The sequence below is a fragment of the Lutra lutra genome, chromosome 1 (assembly GCF_902655055.1).
Source record: "Lutra lutra chromosome 1, mLutLut1.2, whole genome shotgun sequence".
NCBI lineage: Eukaryota > Metazoa > Chordata > Mammalia > Carnivora > Mustelidae > Lutra > Lutra lutra.
Window position 1 is genome coordinate 203,249,456 of NC_062278.1, and position 20,644 is coordinate 203,270,099.

At 39.8% G+C, this 20,644-nt stretch overlaps 1 protein-coding gene across 4 annotated transcripts in view; it reads right to left on the reverse strand.

Annotated features, from left to right (window-relative positions):
- The window catches only part of DOCK3 (dedicator of cytokinesis 3), a 564,947-nt gene that overhangs the window by 187,628 nt on the left and 356,675 nt on the right, over nt 1-20,644 (reverse strand). For all 4 annotated transcript variants that reach the window (XM_047693084.1, XM_047693058.1, XM_047693067.1 and 1 more), the window contains one exon: nt 13,349-13,433. In XM_047693084.1, coding sequence (XP_047549040.1) covers nt 13,349-13,433 — 85 coding nt within the window. The remainder of the gene's footprint in view (nt 1-13,348; nt 13,434-20,644) is intronic.

Sequence of the window (20,644 nt, forward strand, 5' to 3'; positions counted from 1 at the left end):
ATGGTGCTGGGAAAACTGGGCAGCCATATGTAGAAGAATGAAACTCGACCATTCTCTTACACTGTACACAATGATAAACTCAAAATGGATACAAGATTCTTTCATTTTTAAACAGTTTTATTGTAAAGCCTTGGAGAAGATCTCGTTGAGGATTGAAATTGTTTGGAGAATTACAAATATCATGAATTTGGATGTCCAAATCTCTCCCTGGATTTTGAAAGTTCTCAGCCATTATCACCTTAAATAAGCTTTCTGCCCTTTTCTCCTTCTCTTCTTTGGTACTCTAATAATGTGTAGATTAATTCTTTTAATGGTGTCCTAGAAGTCCCACAGAATTTTTTCATTCTCTTTTCTTTTTGATCATTTGACTGGATAATTTCAATTTATCTGTCTTTGAGTTCACTCATTCTCCTGCTTGGTCCATTTCTGTTATTCAAGCTCTTTACTGAAAAAAAATTTTTTTTAATTATGTTCAGTTAACCACTGTATGGTACATAATTAGTTTTTTCACATTTCTTTTCAGCCTAATAGTATTCATTGTTTTTGCACCACACCCAGTGCTCCATGCAATCTGTGCCCTCTCTAATACCCACCACCTGGTTCCCCCAACCTCCCGCCCCCCGCCCCTTCAAAACCCTCAGATTGTTTTTCAGAGTCCATAGTCTCTCATGGTTCACCTCCTCTTCCAATTTCGCTCAACTCCCTTCTCCTCTCTACCTCCCCTTGTCCTCCATGTTATTTGTTATGCTCCACAAAGAAGTGAAACCATATGATAATTGACTCTCTCTGCTTGACTTATTTCACTCAGCATAATCTCTTCCAGTCCCGTCCATGTTGCTACAAAAGTTGGGTATTCATCCTTTCTGATGGAGGCATAATACTCCATCGTATATATGGACCACATCTTCCTTATCCATTCGTCCGTTGAAGGGCATCTTGGTTCTTTCCACAGTTTGGCGACTGTGGCCATTGCTGCTATAAACATTGGGGTACAGATGGCCCTTCTTTTCACTCCATCTGTATCTTTGGGGTAAATACCCAGTAGTGCATATAAAAAAATGGGCAGAAGATATGAACATACACTTCTCCAATGAAGACATACAAATGGCTATCAGACACATAATTAGTTTTTGATGTAGTGTTCAATGATTTATTGTTATATATAACACCCAGTGCTCATCATAGCACGTGACCTCCTCAATACTATCACCCCGTTATCCCCTCCTCCTCGCTCCTCCCCTCTGAAACCCTCAGATTGTTTTTTGGGGTCCATAGTCTCTCATGGTTCATCTCCCTCTCTGATTTCTCCCCTTTTGGATTTCCCTCCCTTCCTCTATGGTCCTCCGTGCCATTGCTTATATTCCACATATGAGTGAAACCATATGATAATTGTCTTTCTCTGCTTGATTACTTCACTTAACATAATCTCCAGTTCTATCCATGTCAATGGAAATGGTAGGTATTCATTGTCTCTGATGGCTGAATAATACTCTATTGTGTGTATGTACCACATCTTCTTTATCCATTCATCTGCTGAAGGGCATCTTGGCTCCTTCCACACTTTGGCCTTTGTGGACATTGCCGCTATGAACATCGTGTGCATGTGCCCCTTCTTTTCACTACATCTATATCTTTGGGGTAAATATCTAGTAGTGCAATTGCCAAGTCTTAGGGTAGCTCTATTCCTGACATCTTGAGGAAACTTCACATTGTTTTCCCAGAATGGCTGTATCAGCTTGCATTCCCACCAACAGTTAAGAAAGTTCCCCTTTCTCCACATCCTCGCCAACATCTGTTGTTTCCTGTTTTGTTAATTTTTGTCATTCTAACTTGTGTAAGGTGGTATCTCAGTGTGGTTTTGATTTGTACTTCCCTGATGGCTAGTGATGTTGAGCATTTTTTCATGTGTCTGTTAGCTGTCTGTAGGTCTTTTTTGGAGAAGTGTGTGTCTATACCTTCTGCCCATTTTTGACAGGGTTATTAGTAATTTTTTGAGTGTTGAATTTGAGAAGCTCTTTGTGTATCTTGGATATCAGCCCTTTATCTGTATTGTCATTTGCAAAAAATCTTCTCCCATTCCATGGGCTATCTCTTAGTTTTTCTCTATTGAGTTCTTCAGTGTTTGTATTCTTCAGCTCCAAAATTTATTTGGTTATTTTTTATGTTTTCTAATTTTTTTTGTTGAACTTTTCATTTTTTTTGTATTATTTACCTGACTTTGTTGAACTGTTTTTCTGTGAGAGCTATAAGCTCTCTAAGCATCTTTAGAACAATTATTTTGAATTATTTATCAGACAATTTGTGTATTTCCATTTCTTTAGGGTCACTGAAAGTTTATTGGGTTCCTTGGTAGTATCATGTTTCCTTGATTTTCACAATTCCTGTACTCTTGAATAGTTGTATGTGCCCTGTGAAGAGCAGTCACTTCTTCCAGACTGTATTAACTGAGTTAGATAGAGGGAAGACCTTCACCAGTGGATGGAAGCATGCCAGAGAATGCTATGACTCTGGGTCTAGTGGTGCAGGTTGCTAAGTGCATGTGGCAGCTCTGGGCCCAGGAATGTATACCTCATTGGTTTAGGCCACATGCGTCCACAACACCAACAACCATGTGATCCTTGTGGAGACCTGCAAAGGGTCCACGGTGTCTACAATGGTTGTTGGGGACCGCAGTGGCTCTTCCAAGTCCAGCAGCTAGGAATGTGGGCAGATAGCAGTGGTGGCCAGAGCTGGTGGTGTGTGTACCCCCCAGCTGCAGATACCTGCAAAATGTCAGGGTAAAGCTGCAGACACAGAGGCAATGGTAAGGGCTGGAATCAGCAGAAGAGGCTAATGCCAGTTGCACATACACTAGCAACTGCAGAGGCCCTGGTTATTGGCATGAATTTGTATAGCTGTAGAGGCAATGGAGACTGGGACAGGAGTTGGGTTGGCAATATGCAGGTGCATAGCTTCAGGAGCTTTAGATGAGCCCAGGAATATAGGCCACTGACAAGTGTCAAGGGCAAATATGGACCCATAAGCTGTCAGGGCCTTGGTTTCTAGCATATACTCCTGAGTCTCTAGGAGTTCAGCATGGCAGCACGCTCGGCAGTGGAGGCCAGTGGCAGAAGTCAGGCCAGCATTGTGCAGGTACACAGCTTCAGGGGCTAGGCATGAACACATGCACAACTGTGGAGGTCAGCCATGGGAATCTAGGCTGGCATGTTACATGTGCCTAGCCACAGAGACAGGGATTGGCTGCTGCACATTTCATGTCCCAGCAAGGGGTGGGGAGAAAGCAAGAGGTGCTCAAGGGGCTGGCATCTGTGAATTCAAATACCCGTGGGGTGAAAAACTTGGTGAAAAAAATCTGCAGGCATTCTGTGTCAGCTTCTACTTCTACTCGTTTCTTCAAAGGTAGAAGATGCTGGGGTCCTCTGTGAACAGTCTGCTGGGGTCTATGATGAAAGGTCCTCTGTGACAAAAGCTGAGGGGGTTTGCGACATCTGTAAGGGTAGTTGAAGTCCTCAGCAGTGAAGGCTGCCGGGATCCTATGCAGAGCAGGCAGTGGGAACCATGGTCACTCTCACGGCATGGCTGACATGGGTAGTCCCTGCCCTTTTCCTTGTTCCTAACTATTTCTAGATGTCTCAGCCTTGCCAGTCTCTGGGTGTGGTAAAACTAAAGTGGGTCCTTTGTATAGTGGCCTGAAGGGCTGGGTAAGCTGGTTACTCATTCCCCTCTCCTCTTTTTGGAGAGGGGAATGCTTTTTAGGCCAGGGAGTTCTTTCTTGGTGCTGAGCAGTGTCAGCCTGGGGTATGGAATGATGCAGCAAAATGAAACTGTTTTTCCTACGCTTTATGTATGGTTATTCTGAGGTTTTGCTCTACTGTGTTACTGAAGCTTCTTAAGTGATAGTTTCTTCTGAGCTCTCCCAGAGCTATTTTTCATTCATGCTTATCTAATTGTTGATCTTCATGGGGGACAGAGGATGGAAAACTCTGATTCCATCATCTTGGTGATAACATCAACCTGGAAAAGTTTTTAATACGATTTCTTCAGTAATTTTCTTTCTTATTTTCTGTTCTCTCTTCTGAAACTCCATTATTTGGATATTGGACTTCTTGGGTCAAACTTCTAACATTTCTCTCCTGTTGATAACTTTTTGTTGCTGTTGTCCTATTTTCTAATCTTTATGTCAAGTTTATCCCTGTTATCTTGTTTGTAATTTTCTAGAGCTCCTTTGATTGCTTCTTAGATTGCTCTACTCTGTCTCCCTGTTGTTTCCTCATTTCTCTTTGCAGGTAGCAACCACCATTTTCTTCTATTGATTTGTCTGTTTCTTCCAAGTTCTTTCACATGTATTTGTTCTGGTCTCTAACTTTCATGGGAGATTTCCTCCATACTGATGTTTAGCTGTCTGGAAGTTCTGGGTAGAATCTGCTGAACACTGAGTTTCACTGTATGTAGGTCTGGGGAAAGGAGTGGTCATCTCATCCAACAGCTTTAAACACAACACATACTTTGATAACTCTAAAGTTGTTATATCTGAACTTCACTTCTGAGGTCCAGACTTTCAACAACTCAGTTTGGCATTTTAAAAGGCATCTCAAACTTGAAAAGAAAAACCAGACCAATATATTGATCCCCACTGCTGTACTCCCAAACCTGCTTCTCCCACATTGTTTCCTATTCTACTTTTATAAGGTTAAAGTTGGGAAGATCAAAACATAGAGTCATTCTTCTCTGGTCTTTCCCTTTTTTGTACACACATACCAAATCAATCTATCAAAACTCCAAGTGAATTTATCTTCAAACACACATTCATAATCCAACAATTTCTTACTACTTTCTTTGCTCCAACTCTAGCCCAAATACTGAAATTAACATTGTTTTGCTTGAATGACTGCTCCCTGATTCCATTATTGCCCCGCTCCAGTCCTTCTGCAACTGGAGGGATCCTTTTAAAATGTAAGACAGATAATGTGATTCCCCTGCTTAAACACCTTCACAGGCTTTAGAATAAAATGGAAAATCCTCACCAAAAATAGCATCCTCTAAGCCACCATTGTGAGGAAAGTTCTTAGCCTCAATCTCTCAATCACCCTTCACTTTCCACATCTAATTGATCATCAAATTGATTTTTATTTACTAACATCTATATACTCCACTGCATTTCTTCATCATTCCTATTGTTGTCTAGTCACTATTGTCTAAATCACTTCTGTCATCCCCTTCCTCCCTGATTCTGGTCTTCTGTACTTTACATTTCCTATAGACAGAGACAGCATTTAAAACCCATATCTAGGGGTGCCTGGGTGGCTCTCTCAGTTAGTGTCTGACTCTGATTTCAGCTCAGGTCATGATCTCAGGATTGTGAGACTGAGCCCTGTATTGGGCTCCGTGTTGGACAGGGAGCCTGCTTGAGATTCTCTCTCTTAGAAAAAACCAACCAAACAAAACACCCATATCCTTATCCAATCATGTTACTCCTATACTTACGTCAGACTGCTGGAGGGGAATTTTGGGCCTTACAAAACTCTTCATGATCTGACACTTGCCTCCTTCTGCACCTTACTGTCCCAAATATTAACACATACTTACATGCCAAAGTTACCAAATACCTTATAGTTTCCTGGAACTACCACTTCCCTATGCAATTGTGCCATTTTGGAACATCTCTCCTTCTTGCTTGTCCTCTGGGTGAACCCCTGTCCACCCCTCAAGGCTCACCTTGAGTATTACTGCCACTGGAAGCTTTCACTGATTTTTTCCAGCCCCAAGTAATCCATCACTCTCTCTAACATCAGTGAATATGCAGCACATATATGGCAATGGTTTGCTTGTGGTCTATTTGATCCCACTAGAATAGTTTCTAAACATGAGGGCCATGTATAGACTCCATGGGCAATCACCAGAAGGAACTGTCAATTCCCTAAAATTCAGTGTAAAACTTTGTATGCAAAACCACACTTGCACTGTCCTGGGAAGAAATTCTATCTGATCTTCATGACCCAGAAAGGGTTAAGAACCAATACCCCAGATGGTGATATTCTTGAGGGTAGGGATAAGTCTTGCTCATCTTTTTTTTTTTTTTTTTGGATGAATGCAGTTTTTTATTGATGACTCCTTGCCAGGCCATGAGCTAAGTGCTCTATAGACACTTTTTTTAATTTTATTTTTTATAAACATATATTTTTATCCCCAGGGGTGCAGGTCTGCGAATCGCCAAGTTTACACACTTCACAGCTCTCACCATAGCACATACCCTCCCCAATATCCATAACCCCACCCCCCCTCTCCCAACCCCCCTCCCCCATCAACCCTCAGTTTGTTTTGTGAGATTAAGAGTCACTTATGGTTTGTCTCCTCCCAATCCCATCTTGTTTCATTTACTCTTCTCCTACCCCCTTAACCCCCCATTTTGCATCTCCTCTCCCTCATATCAGGGAGATCATATGATAGTTGTCTTTCTCCGATTGACTTATTTCGCTAAGCATGATACCCTCTAGTTCCATCCACGTCATCGCAAATGGCAAGATTTCATTTCTTTTGATGGCTGCATAGTATTCCATTGTGTATATATACCACATCTTCTTTATCCATTCGTCTGTTGATGGACATCTAGGTTCTTTCCATAGTTTGGCTATTGTAGACATTGCTGCTATAAACATTCGGGTGCACGTGCCCCTTCGGATCACTACGTTTGTATCTTTAGGGTAAATACCCAGCAGTGCAATTGCTGGGTCATAGGGTAGTTCTATTTTCAACATTTTGAGGAACCTCCATGCTGTTTTCCAGAGTGGTTGCACCAGCTTGCATTCCCACCAACAGTGTAGGAGGGTTCCCCTTTCTCCGCATCCTTGCCAGCATCTGTCATTTCCTGACTTGTTAATTTTAGCCATTCTGACTGGTGTGAGGTGATATCTCATTGTGGTTTTGATTTGTATTTCCCTGATGCCGAGTGATTTGGGGCACTTTTTCATGTGTCTGTTGGCCATCTGGATGTCTTCTTTGCAGAAATGTCTGTTCATGTCCTCTGCCCATTTCTTGATTGGATTATTTGTTCTTTGGGTGTTGAGTTTGCTAAGTTCTTTATAGATTTTGGACACTAGCCCTTTATCTGATATGTCGTTTGCAAATATCTTCTCCCATTCTGTCAGTTGTCTTTTGGTTTTGTTCACTGTTTCCTTTGCTGTGCAAAAGCTTTTGATCTTGATAAAATCCCAATAGTTCATTTTTGCCCTTGCTTCCCTTGCCTTTGGTGATGTTCCTAGGAAGATGTTGCTGCAGCTGAGGTCGAAGAGGTTGCTGCCTGTGTTCTCCTCAAGGATTTTGATGGATTCCTTTCTCACATTGAGATCCTTCATCCATTTTGAGTCTATTTTCGTGTGTGGTGTAAGGAAATGATCCAATTTCATTTTTCTGCATGTGGCTGTCCAATTGTCCCAACACCATTTATTGAAGAGGCTGTCTTTTTTCCATTGGACATTCTTTCCTGCTTTGTCGAAGATTAGTTGACCATAGAGTTGAGGGTCCATTTCTGGGCTCTCTATTCTGTTCCATTGATCTATGTGTCTATTTTTGTGCCAGTACCATGCTGTCTTGATGATGACAGCTTTGTAATAGAGCTTGAAGTCCGGAATTGTGATGCCACCAACTTTGGCTTTCTTTTTCAATATTCCTTTGGCTATTCGAGGTCTTTTCTGGTTCCATATAAATTTTAGGATTATTTGTTCCATTTCTTTGAAAAAAATGGATGGTACTTTGATAGGAATTGCATTAAATGTGTAGATTGCTTTAGGTAGCATAGACATTTTCACAATATTTATTCTTCCAATCCAGGAGCATGGAACATTTTTCCATTTCTTTGTGTCTTCCTCAATTTCTTTCATGAGTACTTCATAGTTTTCTGTGTATAGATTCTTAGTCTCTTTGGTTAGGTTTATTCCTAGGTATCTTATAGTTTTGGGTGCAATTGTAAACGGGATGGACTCCTTAATTTCTCTTTCTTCTGTCTTGTTGTTGGTGTAGAGAAATGCAACTGATTTCTGTGCATTGATTTTATATCCTGACACTTTACTGAATCCCTGTACAAGTTCTAGCAGTTTTGGAGAGGAGTCTTTTGGGTTTTCCACATATAGTATCATATCATCTGCAAAGAGTGATAGTTTGACTTCTTCTTTGCCGATTTGGATGCCTTTAATTTCCTTTTGTTGTCTGATTGCTGAGGCTAGGACTTCTAGTACTATGTTGAATAGCAGGCGTGATAACGGACATCCCTCCCGTGTTCCTGACCTTAGCGGAAAAGCTTTCAGTTTTTCTCCATTGAGAATGATATTTGCGGTGGGTTTTTCATAGATGGCTTTGATAATATTGAGGTATGTGCCATCTATCCCTACACTTTGAAGAGTTTTGATCAGGAAGGGATGCTGTACTTTGTCAAATGCTTTTTCAGCATCTATGGAGAGTATCATATGGTTCTTGTTCTTTCTTTTATTAATGTGTTGTATCACATTGATTGATTTGCGGATGTTGAACCAGCCTTGCAGCCCTGGAATAAATCCCACTTGGTCGTGGTGAATAATCCTTTTAATGTACTGTTGAATCCTATTGGCTAGTATTTTGGTGAGAATTTTTGCATTTGTGTTCATCAAGGAAATTGGTCTGTAGTTCATCAAGGAAATTGGTCTGTAGTTTTTGATGGGATCCTTGTCTGGTTTTGGGATCGAGGTGATGCTGGCCTCATAAAATGAGTTTGGAAGTTTTCCTTCTATTTCTATTTTTTGGAACAGTTTCAGGAGAATAGGAATTAGTTCTTCTTTAAATATTTGGTAGAATTCCCCCGGGAAGCCATCTGGCCCTGGGCTTTTGTTTGTTTGGAGATTTTTGATGACTGTTTCAATCTCCTTACTGGTTATGGGTCTGTTCAGGCTTTCCATTTCTTCCTGGTTCAGTTGTGGTAGTTTATATGTCTCTAGGAATGCATCCATTTCTTCCAGATTGTCAAATTTGTTGGCGTAGAGTTGCTCATAGTATGTTCTTAGAATTGTCTGTATTTCTTTGGTGTTCGTTGTGATCTCTCCTCTTTCATTCATGATTTTATTTATTTGGGTCCTTTCTCTTTTCTTTTTGATAAGTCTGGCCAGGGGTTTATCAATCTTATTCTTTCAAAGAACCAGCTCCTAGTTTCGTTGATTTGTTCTATTGTTTTTTTGGTTTCTATTTCATTGATTTCTGCTCTGATCTTTATGATTTCTCTTCTCCTGCTGGGTTTAGGGTTTCTTTCTTGTTCTTTCTCCAGCTCCTTTAGGTGTAGGGTTAGGTTGTGTACCTGAGACCTTTCTTGTTTCTTGAGAAAGGCTTGTACCGCTATATATTTTCCTCTCAGGACTGCCTTTGTTGTGTCCCACAGATTCTGAACTGTTGTGTTTTCATTATCATTTGTTTCCATGAATTTTTTCAATTCTTCTTTAATTTCCTGGTTGACCCATTCATTCTTTAGAAGGATGCTGTTTAGTCTCCATGTATTTGGGTTCTTTCCAAATTTCCTCTTGTGATTGAGTTCTAGCTTCAGAGCATTGTGGTCTGAAAATATGCAGGGAATGATCCCAATCTTTTGATACCAGTTGAGACCTGATATAGGACCGAGGATGTGATCTATTCTGGAGAATGTTCCATGTGCACTAGAGAAGAATGTGTATTCTGTTGCTTGGGGATGAAATGTTCTGAATATATCTGTGATGTCCATCTGGTCCAGTGTGTCATTTAAGGCCTTGATTTCCTTGTTGATCTTTTGCTTGGATGATCTGTCCATTTCAGTGAGGGGAGTGTTAAAATCCCCTACTATTATTGTATTCTTGTCGATGTGTTTCTTTGATTTTGTTGTTAATTGGTTTATATAGTTGGCTGCTCCCACGTTAGGGGCATAGATATTTAAAATTGTTAGATCTTCTTGTTGGACAGTTCCTTTGAGTATGATATAGTGTCCTTCCTCATCTCTTATTATAGTCTTTGGCTTAAAATCTAATTGATCTGATATAAGGATTGCCACTCCTGCTTTCTTCTGATGTCCATTAGCATGGTAAATTCTTTTCCACCCCCTCACTTTAAACCTGGAGGTGTCTTCGGGTTTAAGATGAGTTTCTTGTAGGCAACATATAGATGGGTTTTGTTTTTTTTTTATCCATTCTGATACCCTGTGTCTTTTGATTGGGGCATTTAGCCCATTAACATTCTGGGTAAGTATTGAGAGATATGAATTTAGTGCCATTGTATTGCCTGTAAGGTGACTGTTATTGTATATTGTCTCTGTTTCTTTCTGATCTACTACTTTGAGGGTCTCTCTTTGCTTAGAGGACCCCTTTCAATATTTCCTGTAGAGCTGGTTTGGTATTTGCAAATTCTTTCAGTTTTTGTTTGTCCTGGAAGCTTTTAATCTCTCCTTCTATTTTCAATGATAGCCTAGCTGGATATAGTATTCTTGGCTGCATGTTTTTCTCATTTAGTACTCTGAATATATTATGCCAGCTCTTTCTGGCCTGCCAGGTCTCTGTGGATAAGTCTGCTGCCAATCTAATATTTTTACCATTGTACGTTACAGACTTCTTTTCCTGGGCTGCTTTCAGGATCTTTTCTTTGTCACTAAGACTTGTAAATTTTACTATTAGGTGACGGGGTGTGGACCTATTCTTATTGATTTTGAGGGGGGTTCTCTGAACCTCCTGGATTTTGATGCTTGTTCCCTTTGCCACATTGGGGAAATTCTCTCCAATAATTCTCTCCAACATACCTTCTGCTCCCCTCTCTGTTTCCTCTTCTTCTGGAATCCCAATTATTCTAATGTTGTTTCGTCTTATGTTGTCACTTATCTCTCGAATTCTCCCCTCGTGGTCCAGTAGCTGTTTGTCCCTCTTTTGCTCAGCTTCTTTATTCTCTGTCATTTGGTCTTCTATATTGCTAATTCTTTCTTCTGCCTCATTTATCCTAGCAGTGAGAGCCTCCATTTTTGATTGCACCTCATTAATAGCTTTTTAAATTTCAACTTGGTTAGATTTTAGTTCTTTTATTTCTCCAGAAAGGGCTTTTATATCTCCTGAGAGGGTTGCTTTAATATCTTCCATGCCTTTTTCAAGCCCGGCTAGAACCTTGAGAATCATCATTCTGAACTCTATATCTGACATATTACCAATGTCTGTATTGATTAGGTCCCTAGCCTTTGGTACTGCTTCTTGTTCTTTTTTTTGTTGTGAATTTTTCCGCCTTGTCATTTTGTCCAGAAAAGAGTATATGAAGGAGCAAGTAAAATACTAAAAGGGTGGCAACAACCCCAGGAAAATATGCTTTAGCCAAATCAGAAGAGATCCCAAATCGTGAGGGGGGAGAAAGGGGATAAAAAGGGGTTCAGAAAGAAAAAAAAAAAAGAAACTATTAAAAAAAGAAAGCCGATAAAAAATATAAAAAGGAAAAAAATATATATATTAGATAAACTATTTAAAAAACGTTAAAAAAGAAAACGGTAAAAGTTAAAAAAATTTAGCAGAAGAAGAGAAAAAAAAATTGAAAAAGAAAAAAAAATTAAATTAACTGCAAGGCTAAAGAATCATGGGGAGAAAGCCATGAGTTCCAAGCTTTGCTTTCTTCTCCTCTGGAATTCCGCCGCTCTCCTTGGTATTGAAACTGCACTCCTTGGTAGGTGAACTTGGTCCTGGCTGGGTTTGTCGTTGATCTTCTGGGGGGGGGGGCTGTTGTAGTGATTCTCAAGCATCTTTGCCCCAGGCAGAGTTGCACCGCCCTTACCCGGGGCTGGGCTGAGTAATCCGCTCGGGTTTGCTGGGTTTGCTTTCGGGAGCTTTTGTTCCCTGAGCGCTTTCTGTAGAGTTCTGGAAGACGGGAATGAAGATGGCGGCCTCCCAGTCTCCGGCCCGGAGGAGCCGAGAGCCCGGGGCCCCACTCCTCAGTGCGCCCTCAGAGAACAGCGCCCAATTACTCCTGTCACCCTGGCCTCTGGCTGCGCTCTGAGCTGACCGAGCCTGCGACTGGTTCAAGGTAACCCCGAGCATAGAGCTCACTCCTCGGCTCTGTCTCTGTAGCCGGCTTCACCGTTCTAATACCGGTAAGCTCTGCGACACTCAGACACCCCTGATCCTTCTGTGACCCTGCGGGACCTGAGGCCGCGCTGACCCCACCTGGGCTTCACCCCAGCCAAGCCTCTGGAGCAATGTCCCTCAGCGGAACAGACTTTTAAAAGTCCTGATTTTGTGCTCTGTTGCTCCGCCGCTCGCCGGGAGCCGGCCCCTCCCCCCGCGGTCTATCTTCCAGTCGCTTTGGATTCACTTCTCCACCAGTCCTACCTTTCAGATAGTGGTTGATTTTCTGTTTCTAGAATTGCTGTTCTTCTTCTCTTCAATCTCCCGTTGGATTTGTAGGTGTTTGCAATCTTTAGATAAGCTATTTAGCTGATCTCCCGCTACCTGAAGTAGTCTCAGCCTGCTACTTCTCCGCCATCTTGACTCCTCAAGTCTTGCTCATTTTTAATCATTATATCCCATGCTTATCACAGAGTTAGGGTAAATATACACGAATGTTTTTAAACACTAGCAAATACACATAAGCAATTGATATGTTACTAGTATATTATTTAGGCAAATTTCAAAGATCCTCAACCAGGCAACATCCTATCTTTGAACTTCCCTATAAAAATTACATTTTTCTTAAAGAGAGACTTGTATTTCTTTCTAAAACCTGTAATTATCACCAATAAATACTTCTCAAATATATAACTCCTCAAAGTGAGGTTTTACCCAGCCCTTTAGTCTAAGCTTAATAGTCACCTGAGGTTTCTGATGTTTGTTTTACCTCAAAAATTTTTTTACCTTTCTTTTAGTTACTTCTCATTCAGCCTGTAAAATGTAATCTTGGTCGTCAATTAATTCAGTACATTTTAATAAGAGCCAATAGACAACTAAGGATATATCAGGTCTCTCTTAGAAATACTGGCACATTATTTCCAGGTTTAATCATTACATTAACCAATAAATTGGCTCTTTACAGATTCAACTAGCTTTTTTTTTTAAGAGGCGGGAGAGACAGAATTTTGGTAACTGCTGCAGGCTGAAGGAGCTTCATTCACCAGTGAAACCAACAGATAAATGATCCCTGGATATTATGGTACAGCCTTACACAGTAGTTCCATTTAGAAAGCAAAGGCGGTATATAGTGTCAGAATAAGGAATACCCCTTACACACATTGGGGCAAAGACAAAGGAACAACTTCAGCAATATTGTTTCATAATGTTACTAGGGATAATAAAGGAGAAAAAATGAGGCGTGCGGGAGCAAGCTTACCCTGTATTAGATTTCTTACCATTTTATAGAGATCTGAGACACTAATCTGGTCTGAATCCACTACTTCAAAGTCCTTTCGAGGCACCAAGTCCAGGCCCAAATGTCTAGTAAAGAGAAAGAACACACTCAGCATGCCACGTCCTCAGATTACTCATCTCTCCTTATGTGCCTAGAAGCTTGTCATGGCCATGACTTTGTGGCCAGAGACTGAGACATTACCCTGCCAGGGACAGGCTTTTGTCCAGTAACACCTAATTGTTCTCACCTTAAGGTAAATAAATGAGGCTGGGAATTTTAAAACTGACAATTTTAATCACCAAGCAGTTCTCCCTTGTGATGGTAACAAGTATTCATTCAGCATCATGTCTTCAAGAAAAATATAAATCATAACAAAAGAAGTACTCAATTCTACTGTCCTTGGGTAACTCCACTCTTCACATTTGGGCAAATTTATTTCCACCTTTTGTTCCATGCACTACTCTACTAAAAGTATTAGGATCCCATCTTGACCCTGTAGTTTTCAATGAACATTGATATAATATGCCTTTTCTCACTTGATTATCAGCATCTCATTGTTAAGATACTGATTTTTTTTTAGTTGCAAGAGAAACCATTGTGTGAACACAACTGTGTATTAATAAGTCAGTTAATAGTGCTAATGTTAGTACTGAACACTACATCTGAAACTAATGATGTATACTATGTTGGCTAATTGATTTAAATTTAAAAAAATAATGCTAATATTAAAGGATGGGGAGGTGGCCCAAGGGATTTGCTTCTAAAAAAAAAAAAGAGTCTACTTGAGTTCCTTAAGGATGCATTTTCTATAGATTATTAATAAGGCATGTTTTATTTTTCTCTTCCTCCCAATCCTACAAGTGCGTTCAAGGCTCAGTCATGCATTACTTTCATGTAATGTGTTTTTTTAATTCAATATATATATATTCAATTCAATTTTTAAAATTCAATATATATATATATATATTCAATTCAATTTTTTTAATGTGTTTGAATTACAAATGTACTTGGACCAAGTAGATTTGTAATTCAAACACATTAAAAAAATCACCCTCCAAAATATATTGAACTCAAAGAAATGTATGTTTTAAAGATTTTATTTATTTATTTGAAAGATAGAGATCACAAGTAGGCAGAGAGGCAGGCAGAGAGAGAGAGGAGGAACCAGGCTCCTTGCTGAGCAGAGAGCCCGATGTGGGGCTCGATCCCAGGACCCTGGGATCATGACTGGAGCCGAAGGCAGAGGCTTTAACCCACTGAGCCACCCAGGCGCATTAAGAAATGTATGTTTTAATCTCATTTTAAATTTAATTAATACTGACACTGGTTATAGTGAAGACCTTACCATACATGAGCCATATCTTTTTTTTTTTTTTTCAGCTTACCAATGTGTGTTTCTTTGTATAGCCAGCATACTCGTGGAACTGGTTATTATTCCTGATACATTTTAAGTTCCTTGTTTTCTTCTCTCATAGGTGATGATGGAGGGTTTTACTTCTAAGAAGAAATCTTAGATGCTCTGTCCCTCCTTAAGTTCACAGACAAAAGGAAGCTAATAACATTATTTTCTAACTGGAAACATCATTTGTGTAAAACACCAAAAGATCTACAACTGTCAATTTTTGAATCTCTGAAGATTAACCACTATTTTAAGAAACTTCATATGAAAATTTAATCAAGGAGTATTACTCCTAAAAAATACTCCAGTATCTGGAAGATCTGGTATAACTTGCAGAGGGAAGAATAAGAGATGGTGGTTAATGATTGATTAACTATGGCAGGCAGTATGAAGCAGTGTAAATAACTCCAGACAGCCAGAACTCTTGCATTCAAATATGGCACATAATTTATGTTCAGTAAGTGTTAGCTCTTTTCTCACTCTCTAAACCTGGAGTCAAATGGAGTGAGGGGGTTGTGGACCTCGAAATTGCTTGCAACAGTATGTGTGTGTGTGTTCACATATGATTTTTTTCTGAAGAGAGGGTCTATAACTCCCATCAGGTTTTCAGAGCTGCTCTGTGACCACCCTATACTCCAACACAAGGGCTATAAATTATTGTATCTGGGAAAAGTATTTCATAGGCAATGAAAGGAGAAGTATGTGTTTTTTCCTCCTCAACTAGGCTGTGAATCACTATTAACAAAACTAATTCTGCAGGCTCTTTCTGTGCATAAAACTACACTCATTTAAAATAAAACCATGTGGGGGCGCCTGGGTGGCTCAGTGGGGTAAAGCCTCTGCCTTCAGCTCAGGTCATGATCCCGGGGTCCTGGGATCGAGCCCCACATCTGGCTCTCTGCTCTGTGGGGAGCCTGCTTCCTCCACTCTCTCTGCCTGCCTCTCTGCTTACTTGTGATCTCTGTCTGTCCAATAAATAAATAAAATCTTAAAAAAAAATAAATAAAAATAAAATAAAACCATGTGAAAAAATAAATTTAAAAACCATGTGTACACCCAAAATGCATTTATTTATAATTTATAACCTACTTATAGGAAGAGATATAAAGAGGTTAAAGAAGTTGCAAAAAGATTACTAAAATAAAAATAGAAAATCAAACCTATTTGAAAATGGTAGAAGCAAATGTGCTAATCTCATAGGCTACTATGATAACCACGATTCAGAATCAAAATTCAGATTGGTACTTTTTAGCAGGCAAGAAGAAAGGAAAAACCTGTTTTTATACTAAAAGATAAAAACTCAAGTTTTTCTATTATATAACTTACATCATCCATTAATACATAGCATGGAGGACATTAGGAGAAGGTAAAATGAAGGGAGAAAAATCCTTGTGGGAGACAAACCATGAGAGGCTATAGACTCCAGAAATGAACAGAGGGTTTTAGAAGGGAGGGGTGGGGGATGGGTGATCCTGGTAACTGGTATTAAGGAGGGCACAGATTGCATGAAGCACTGCATGTTACATGCAAACAATGAAGCATGGAACACTATATAAAAAACTAATGATGTACTGTATGGTGACTAACATAACACAATAAAAAAACAAACAAACAAACAAACAAAAAACCCATGTATTTTTTTTTTTTTTTTATTTGACAGAGAGAGAGAGATCACAAGTAGGCAGAGAGGCAGGCAGAGAGAGAGGGGGAAGCAGGCTCCCTGCCAAGCAGAGAGCCCGATGCGGGGCTCGATCCCAGGACCCTGAGATCATGACCTGAGCTGAAGGCAGAGGCTTTAACCCACTGAGCCACCCAGGCGCCCCAAAACCCATGTATTTCTATAGGGCTCCTGGGTGGCTCATTGGTTAAGCATCCAACTCTTGATTTTGGCTCAAGTCATGATCTCAGGGTTTTGAGATCTAGGTCCATGTTGGGCTCTGTGTTGGATATCAATGAGCTTGCTTAGGATTCTCTCTCCCTCTTCCTCTGTCCCTCCCCCCCACCCAGCTTATGTGCTCTCTCTCTCTCTCTCTCTCTCTCTCAAAAGAGGACGAGAGAGAGAGAAATATGAATTTTTAAAGAAGAAATAACTTTTGGAATTAGGTGCAGAAAAAAGTACACTGTTGGCCTTAACTTTGATAGTTTACAGTTTAATGGCAAAACCATGCCATTGAATCTCATTATTGAAGTTAATGTACTTAAATTGATAAGAAATATAATTTTTCTACCACTGGGATCCTGTCTTCTTATATAAAAACATACTGCATTTAGTCACTTCATGTTAGCTATTATTAATTTCTCTGATATAATTTCAGGTCTCTGGCTTCCAACACTGACTGGTAAAGGCAACGATGTCATGGAAAGCAAGAGAAAGATGAAGCACATCCTTTCTACCTCTCTTGTCATAAAAATCAATTTATATCATAAAGATAATTTTTCAGATATGACTTCAAAGTACTTAAGATACTTTTATATGCATGTAAAAAACAGTGGAAAGATAAAAAATGACATTAGTATTTATATTAGGGAAATGGAATCATACATTTGATCACTAAAAAATATTTTCCAATTTTCTATAGGCAGCTATTGAAACTTTCTAAAATACAACGATGAAGAACCAAAATTCTATACATATTCTTTAACCATTAGTGCTCATAAAATATACAATAGTTTAAATATTACAATTAAGTAACAAAAAGGACTGAGTGAATATTCCAATCAAAACAGATTTTTTTTTTAAATTTGAACTTCATTTTTTCAGTGTTCCAAGATTCATTATTTATGCATCCCACCCAGTGCTCCATGCAATATGTGCCCTCCTTAATACCCACCACCAGGCTCACATAACCCCCCAACCCCCTCCCCTCCAAAACCCTCAGTTTGTTTCTCAGAGTCCACAGTCTCTCATGCTTCGTCTCCCCCTCCGATTTCTCCCAACTCCCTTCTCCTCTCCATCACCCAATGTCCTCTGTGTTATTCCTTAATGCTCCACAAGTAAGTGAGACCATATGATAATTGACTCTCTCTGCTTGACTTGTTTCACTCAGCATAATCTCCTCCAGTGCCCTCCATGTTTATTTATTTATTTATTTATTTATTTATTTATTTTTTAAAGATTTTTACTTATTTATTCGACAGAGAGAGATCACAAGTAGACAGAGAGGCAGGCAGAGAGAGAAAGAGAGAGAGAGAGAGAGGGAAGCAGGCTCCCTGCTGAGCAGAGAGCCCGATGCGGGACTCGATCCCAGGACCCTGAGATCATGACCTGAGCCGAAGGCAGCGGCTTAACCCACTGAGCCACCCTGGCTCCCCAAGTGCCCTCCATGTTGATACAAATGTTGGGTATTCATCCTTTCTGATGGAGGCATATATACAGAACACATATTTTCAAGACAACAGCATTAGAAAAAAATTCCAGTGGACCTAAGTCAATAGGGCTGGGATTGAGTGTACATGCTTTGTGGTTGTGTGCCACACAGAGCTATGAGCTGTCTAGCCTGGCACTTTTGCAAACTCTGTCTTTGCATTATGACACCCTTAGCTTGCTTATCCATTCATCAATCCATGCATTTACCCATCCACTCACCCCACAGGTACTCTCTGAGGACCTATCATTTCCCATCAGTGGTCCTGGACACAGGGACCACAGCAGTTTTGAGCAAGCAAATATTCATACTCATGGAGTACGGAAGCAGTGTTTTCTATCTCCTAGAAGTCATTGGAGCACAGTACCTTTTAGTTTCTGGATTTCATCATTTTAGGAAATAAAATTATTAGTGGGTGATCTGATAAAATAAAGACTAAGTTCCTTCTACTGAGATAGTCTTCAAAGGAGGGAGAGTAGTTTTCAAAACCTAAATTGGAGCACTGACCTCACTGGACAAAGGCAGAGATGCTATATGGTGAGAAGCCACACACATTTGTTACAAATTTCATTCTGGAAAAGAAGCTTCTGGTTATTTATCCCTGTGGTTTAAGAATAGTGAACAGCAAGTGCAGAGAGTGGTTAATTTGGTCTTTTCTCTGTTTTCCCAGCACAGGGAGACAGGGCAGCAGAGTACTGAGGGGCATGGGCTCTGATGTCAAACTGCCTGGTTTGGATTCTGGCTCTTCCACCATGCTACACTGTCTTATCTATTCTAACAGGCTGTTGCAAAGATCAATCCATGGAAAGCATTTAGCACACTGTCTGGCATTGTAAACTGTTACTGCTGTTATAATTATCATAATTATGTGTTACATCATTAGCCAAAATATGACCTAAGGTACAAGGACTGTGATCAAAGAGATACAATGTCTGGAAAAGAGGCTCTTGAACAGATGGACACAAGCAGGAGGTATACATCTATGCATATCTATATACAGATGAAGTATAGAGCCGAGTCTTCAAAAGTGATCTTACTAATTGTTTAGGTGAACAGTCTTCACAAAAACATTTAGTGTTGTCTCACCACCAGCCATTGATCACTCACTCACTCATTCCAATAATTCAGTAAATATTTATTAACACCTACTCTGTGCTAGTTCATGCTGAACTTAGTGATACAACATTGAATAAGAGATACTCCTGGTCCTACATTCTTTCAGGTGCACCTCTTTAAAGGTCCTGGATCTCTATATCAAATTCTTTGACTTTTATATTTCTTTAGAATATTCTATATTCTATTCTATTTTCCTTTGTATCTTGTTCTTCTGTGGTTCCTCATCTGAACCACAGAACATAGAAAATAATATGAAGTTAATTAATTATAAACAATGGATATTTTAAGTTAGCAGGATTTGGATCTCCCCCAAAATTGGTTCAATGGCTAGAGATATTATTTCCTTTATGCACCTAATGAATCATTGAACACTACACCAAAAACTAATGATGTACTATCTGTTGGCTAACTGAATTTAAAAAACAACAACAAAAAGTTTTCCTATATGTACTGGCTTTTCCTAATAGAGTAAAAAGAGCATATAGATAATAACTATACTAATGAAAGCATGCCTTATTTATATTTATACAGTAATGTAATAAGACATAAATAATAATAGCTACACTTTACTGAACATTTACTTGGGATAGGCATTTTATATATATCATCTTTTTTTCCCTTTTTAAAATTAATTTAATTTCTTTTCAGTGTAACAGAATTCATTGTTTATGCATCACACCCAGTGTGCCATGCAATATGTGCCCTCCATAATACCCACAATCAGGCTCCCCCAACCTCCCATCCCCTCAGATTGTTTTTCAGAGTCCAGTCTCTCATGATTCATCTTCCCCTCCAATTTCCCTCAACTCCCTTCTCCTCTCCTTCTCCCCATGCCCTCCGTGTTATTTCTTATGCTCCACAAACAAGTGAAACCATATGATAATTGAATCTCTCTGCTTGACTTATTTCACTCAGCATAATCTCTTCCAGTCCCGTCCATGTTGATACAAAAGTTGGGTATTCATCCTTTCTGATGGAGGCATAATACTCCATAATGTTTATGGACCACATCTTCCTTATCCATTAATCCGTTGAAGGGCCTCTTGGCTCTTTCCACAGTTTGGCAATTGTGGCCACTGCTGCTATGAACATTGGGGTACAGATGGCCCTTCTTTTCACTACATCTGTATCTTTGGGGTAAATACCCAGTAGTGCAATGGCAGGGTCATAGGGAAGCTCTATGTTTAATTTCTTGAGGAATCTCCACACTGTTCTCCAAAGTGGCTGCACCAACTTGCATTCCCACCAACAGTGTAAGAGGGTTCCCCTTTCTCCACATCCCCTCCAACACATGTTGTTTCCTGTCTTGCTAATTTTTGCCATTCTAACTGGTGTAAGGTGGCATCTCAATGTGGTTTTGATTTGAATCTCTCTGATGGCTAGTGATGATGAACATTTTTTCATGTGTTTGATAGCC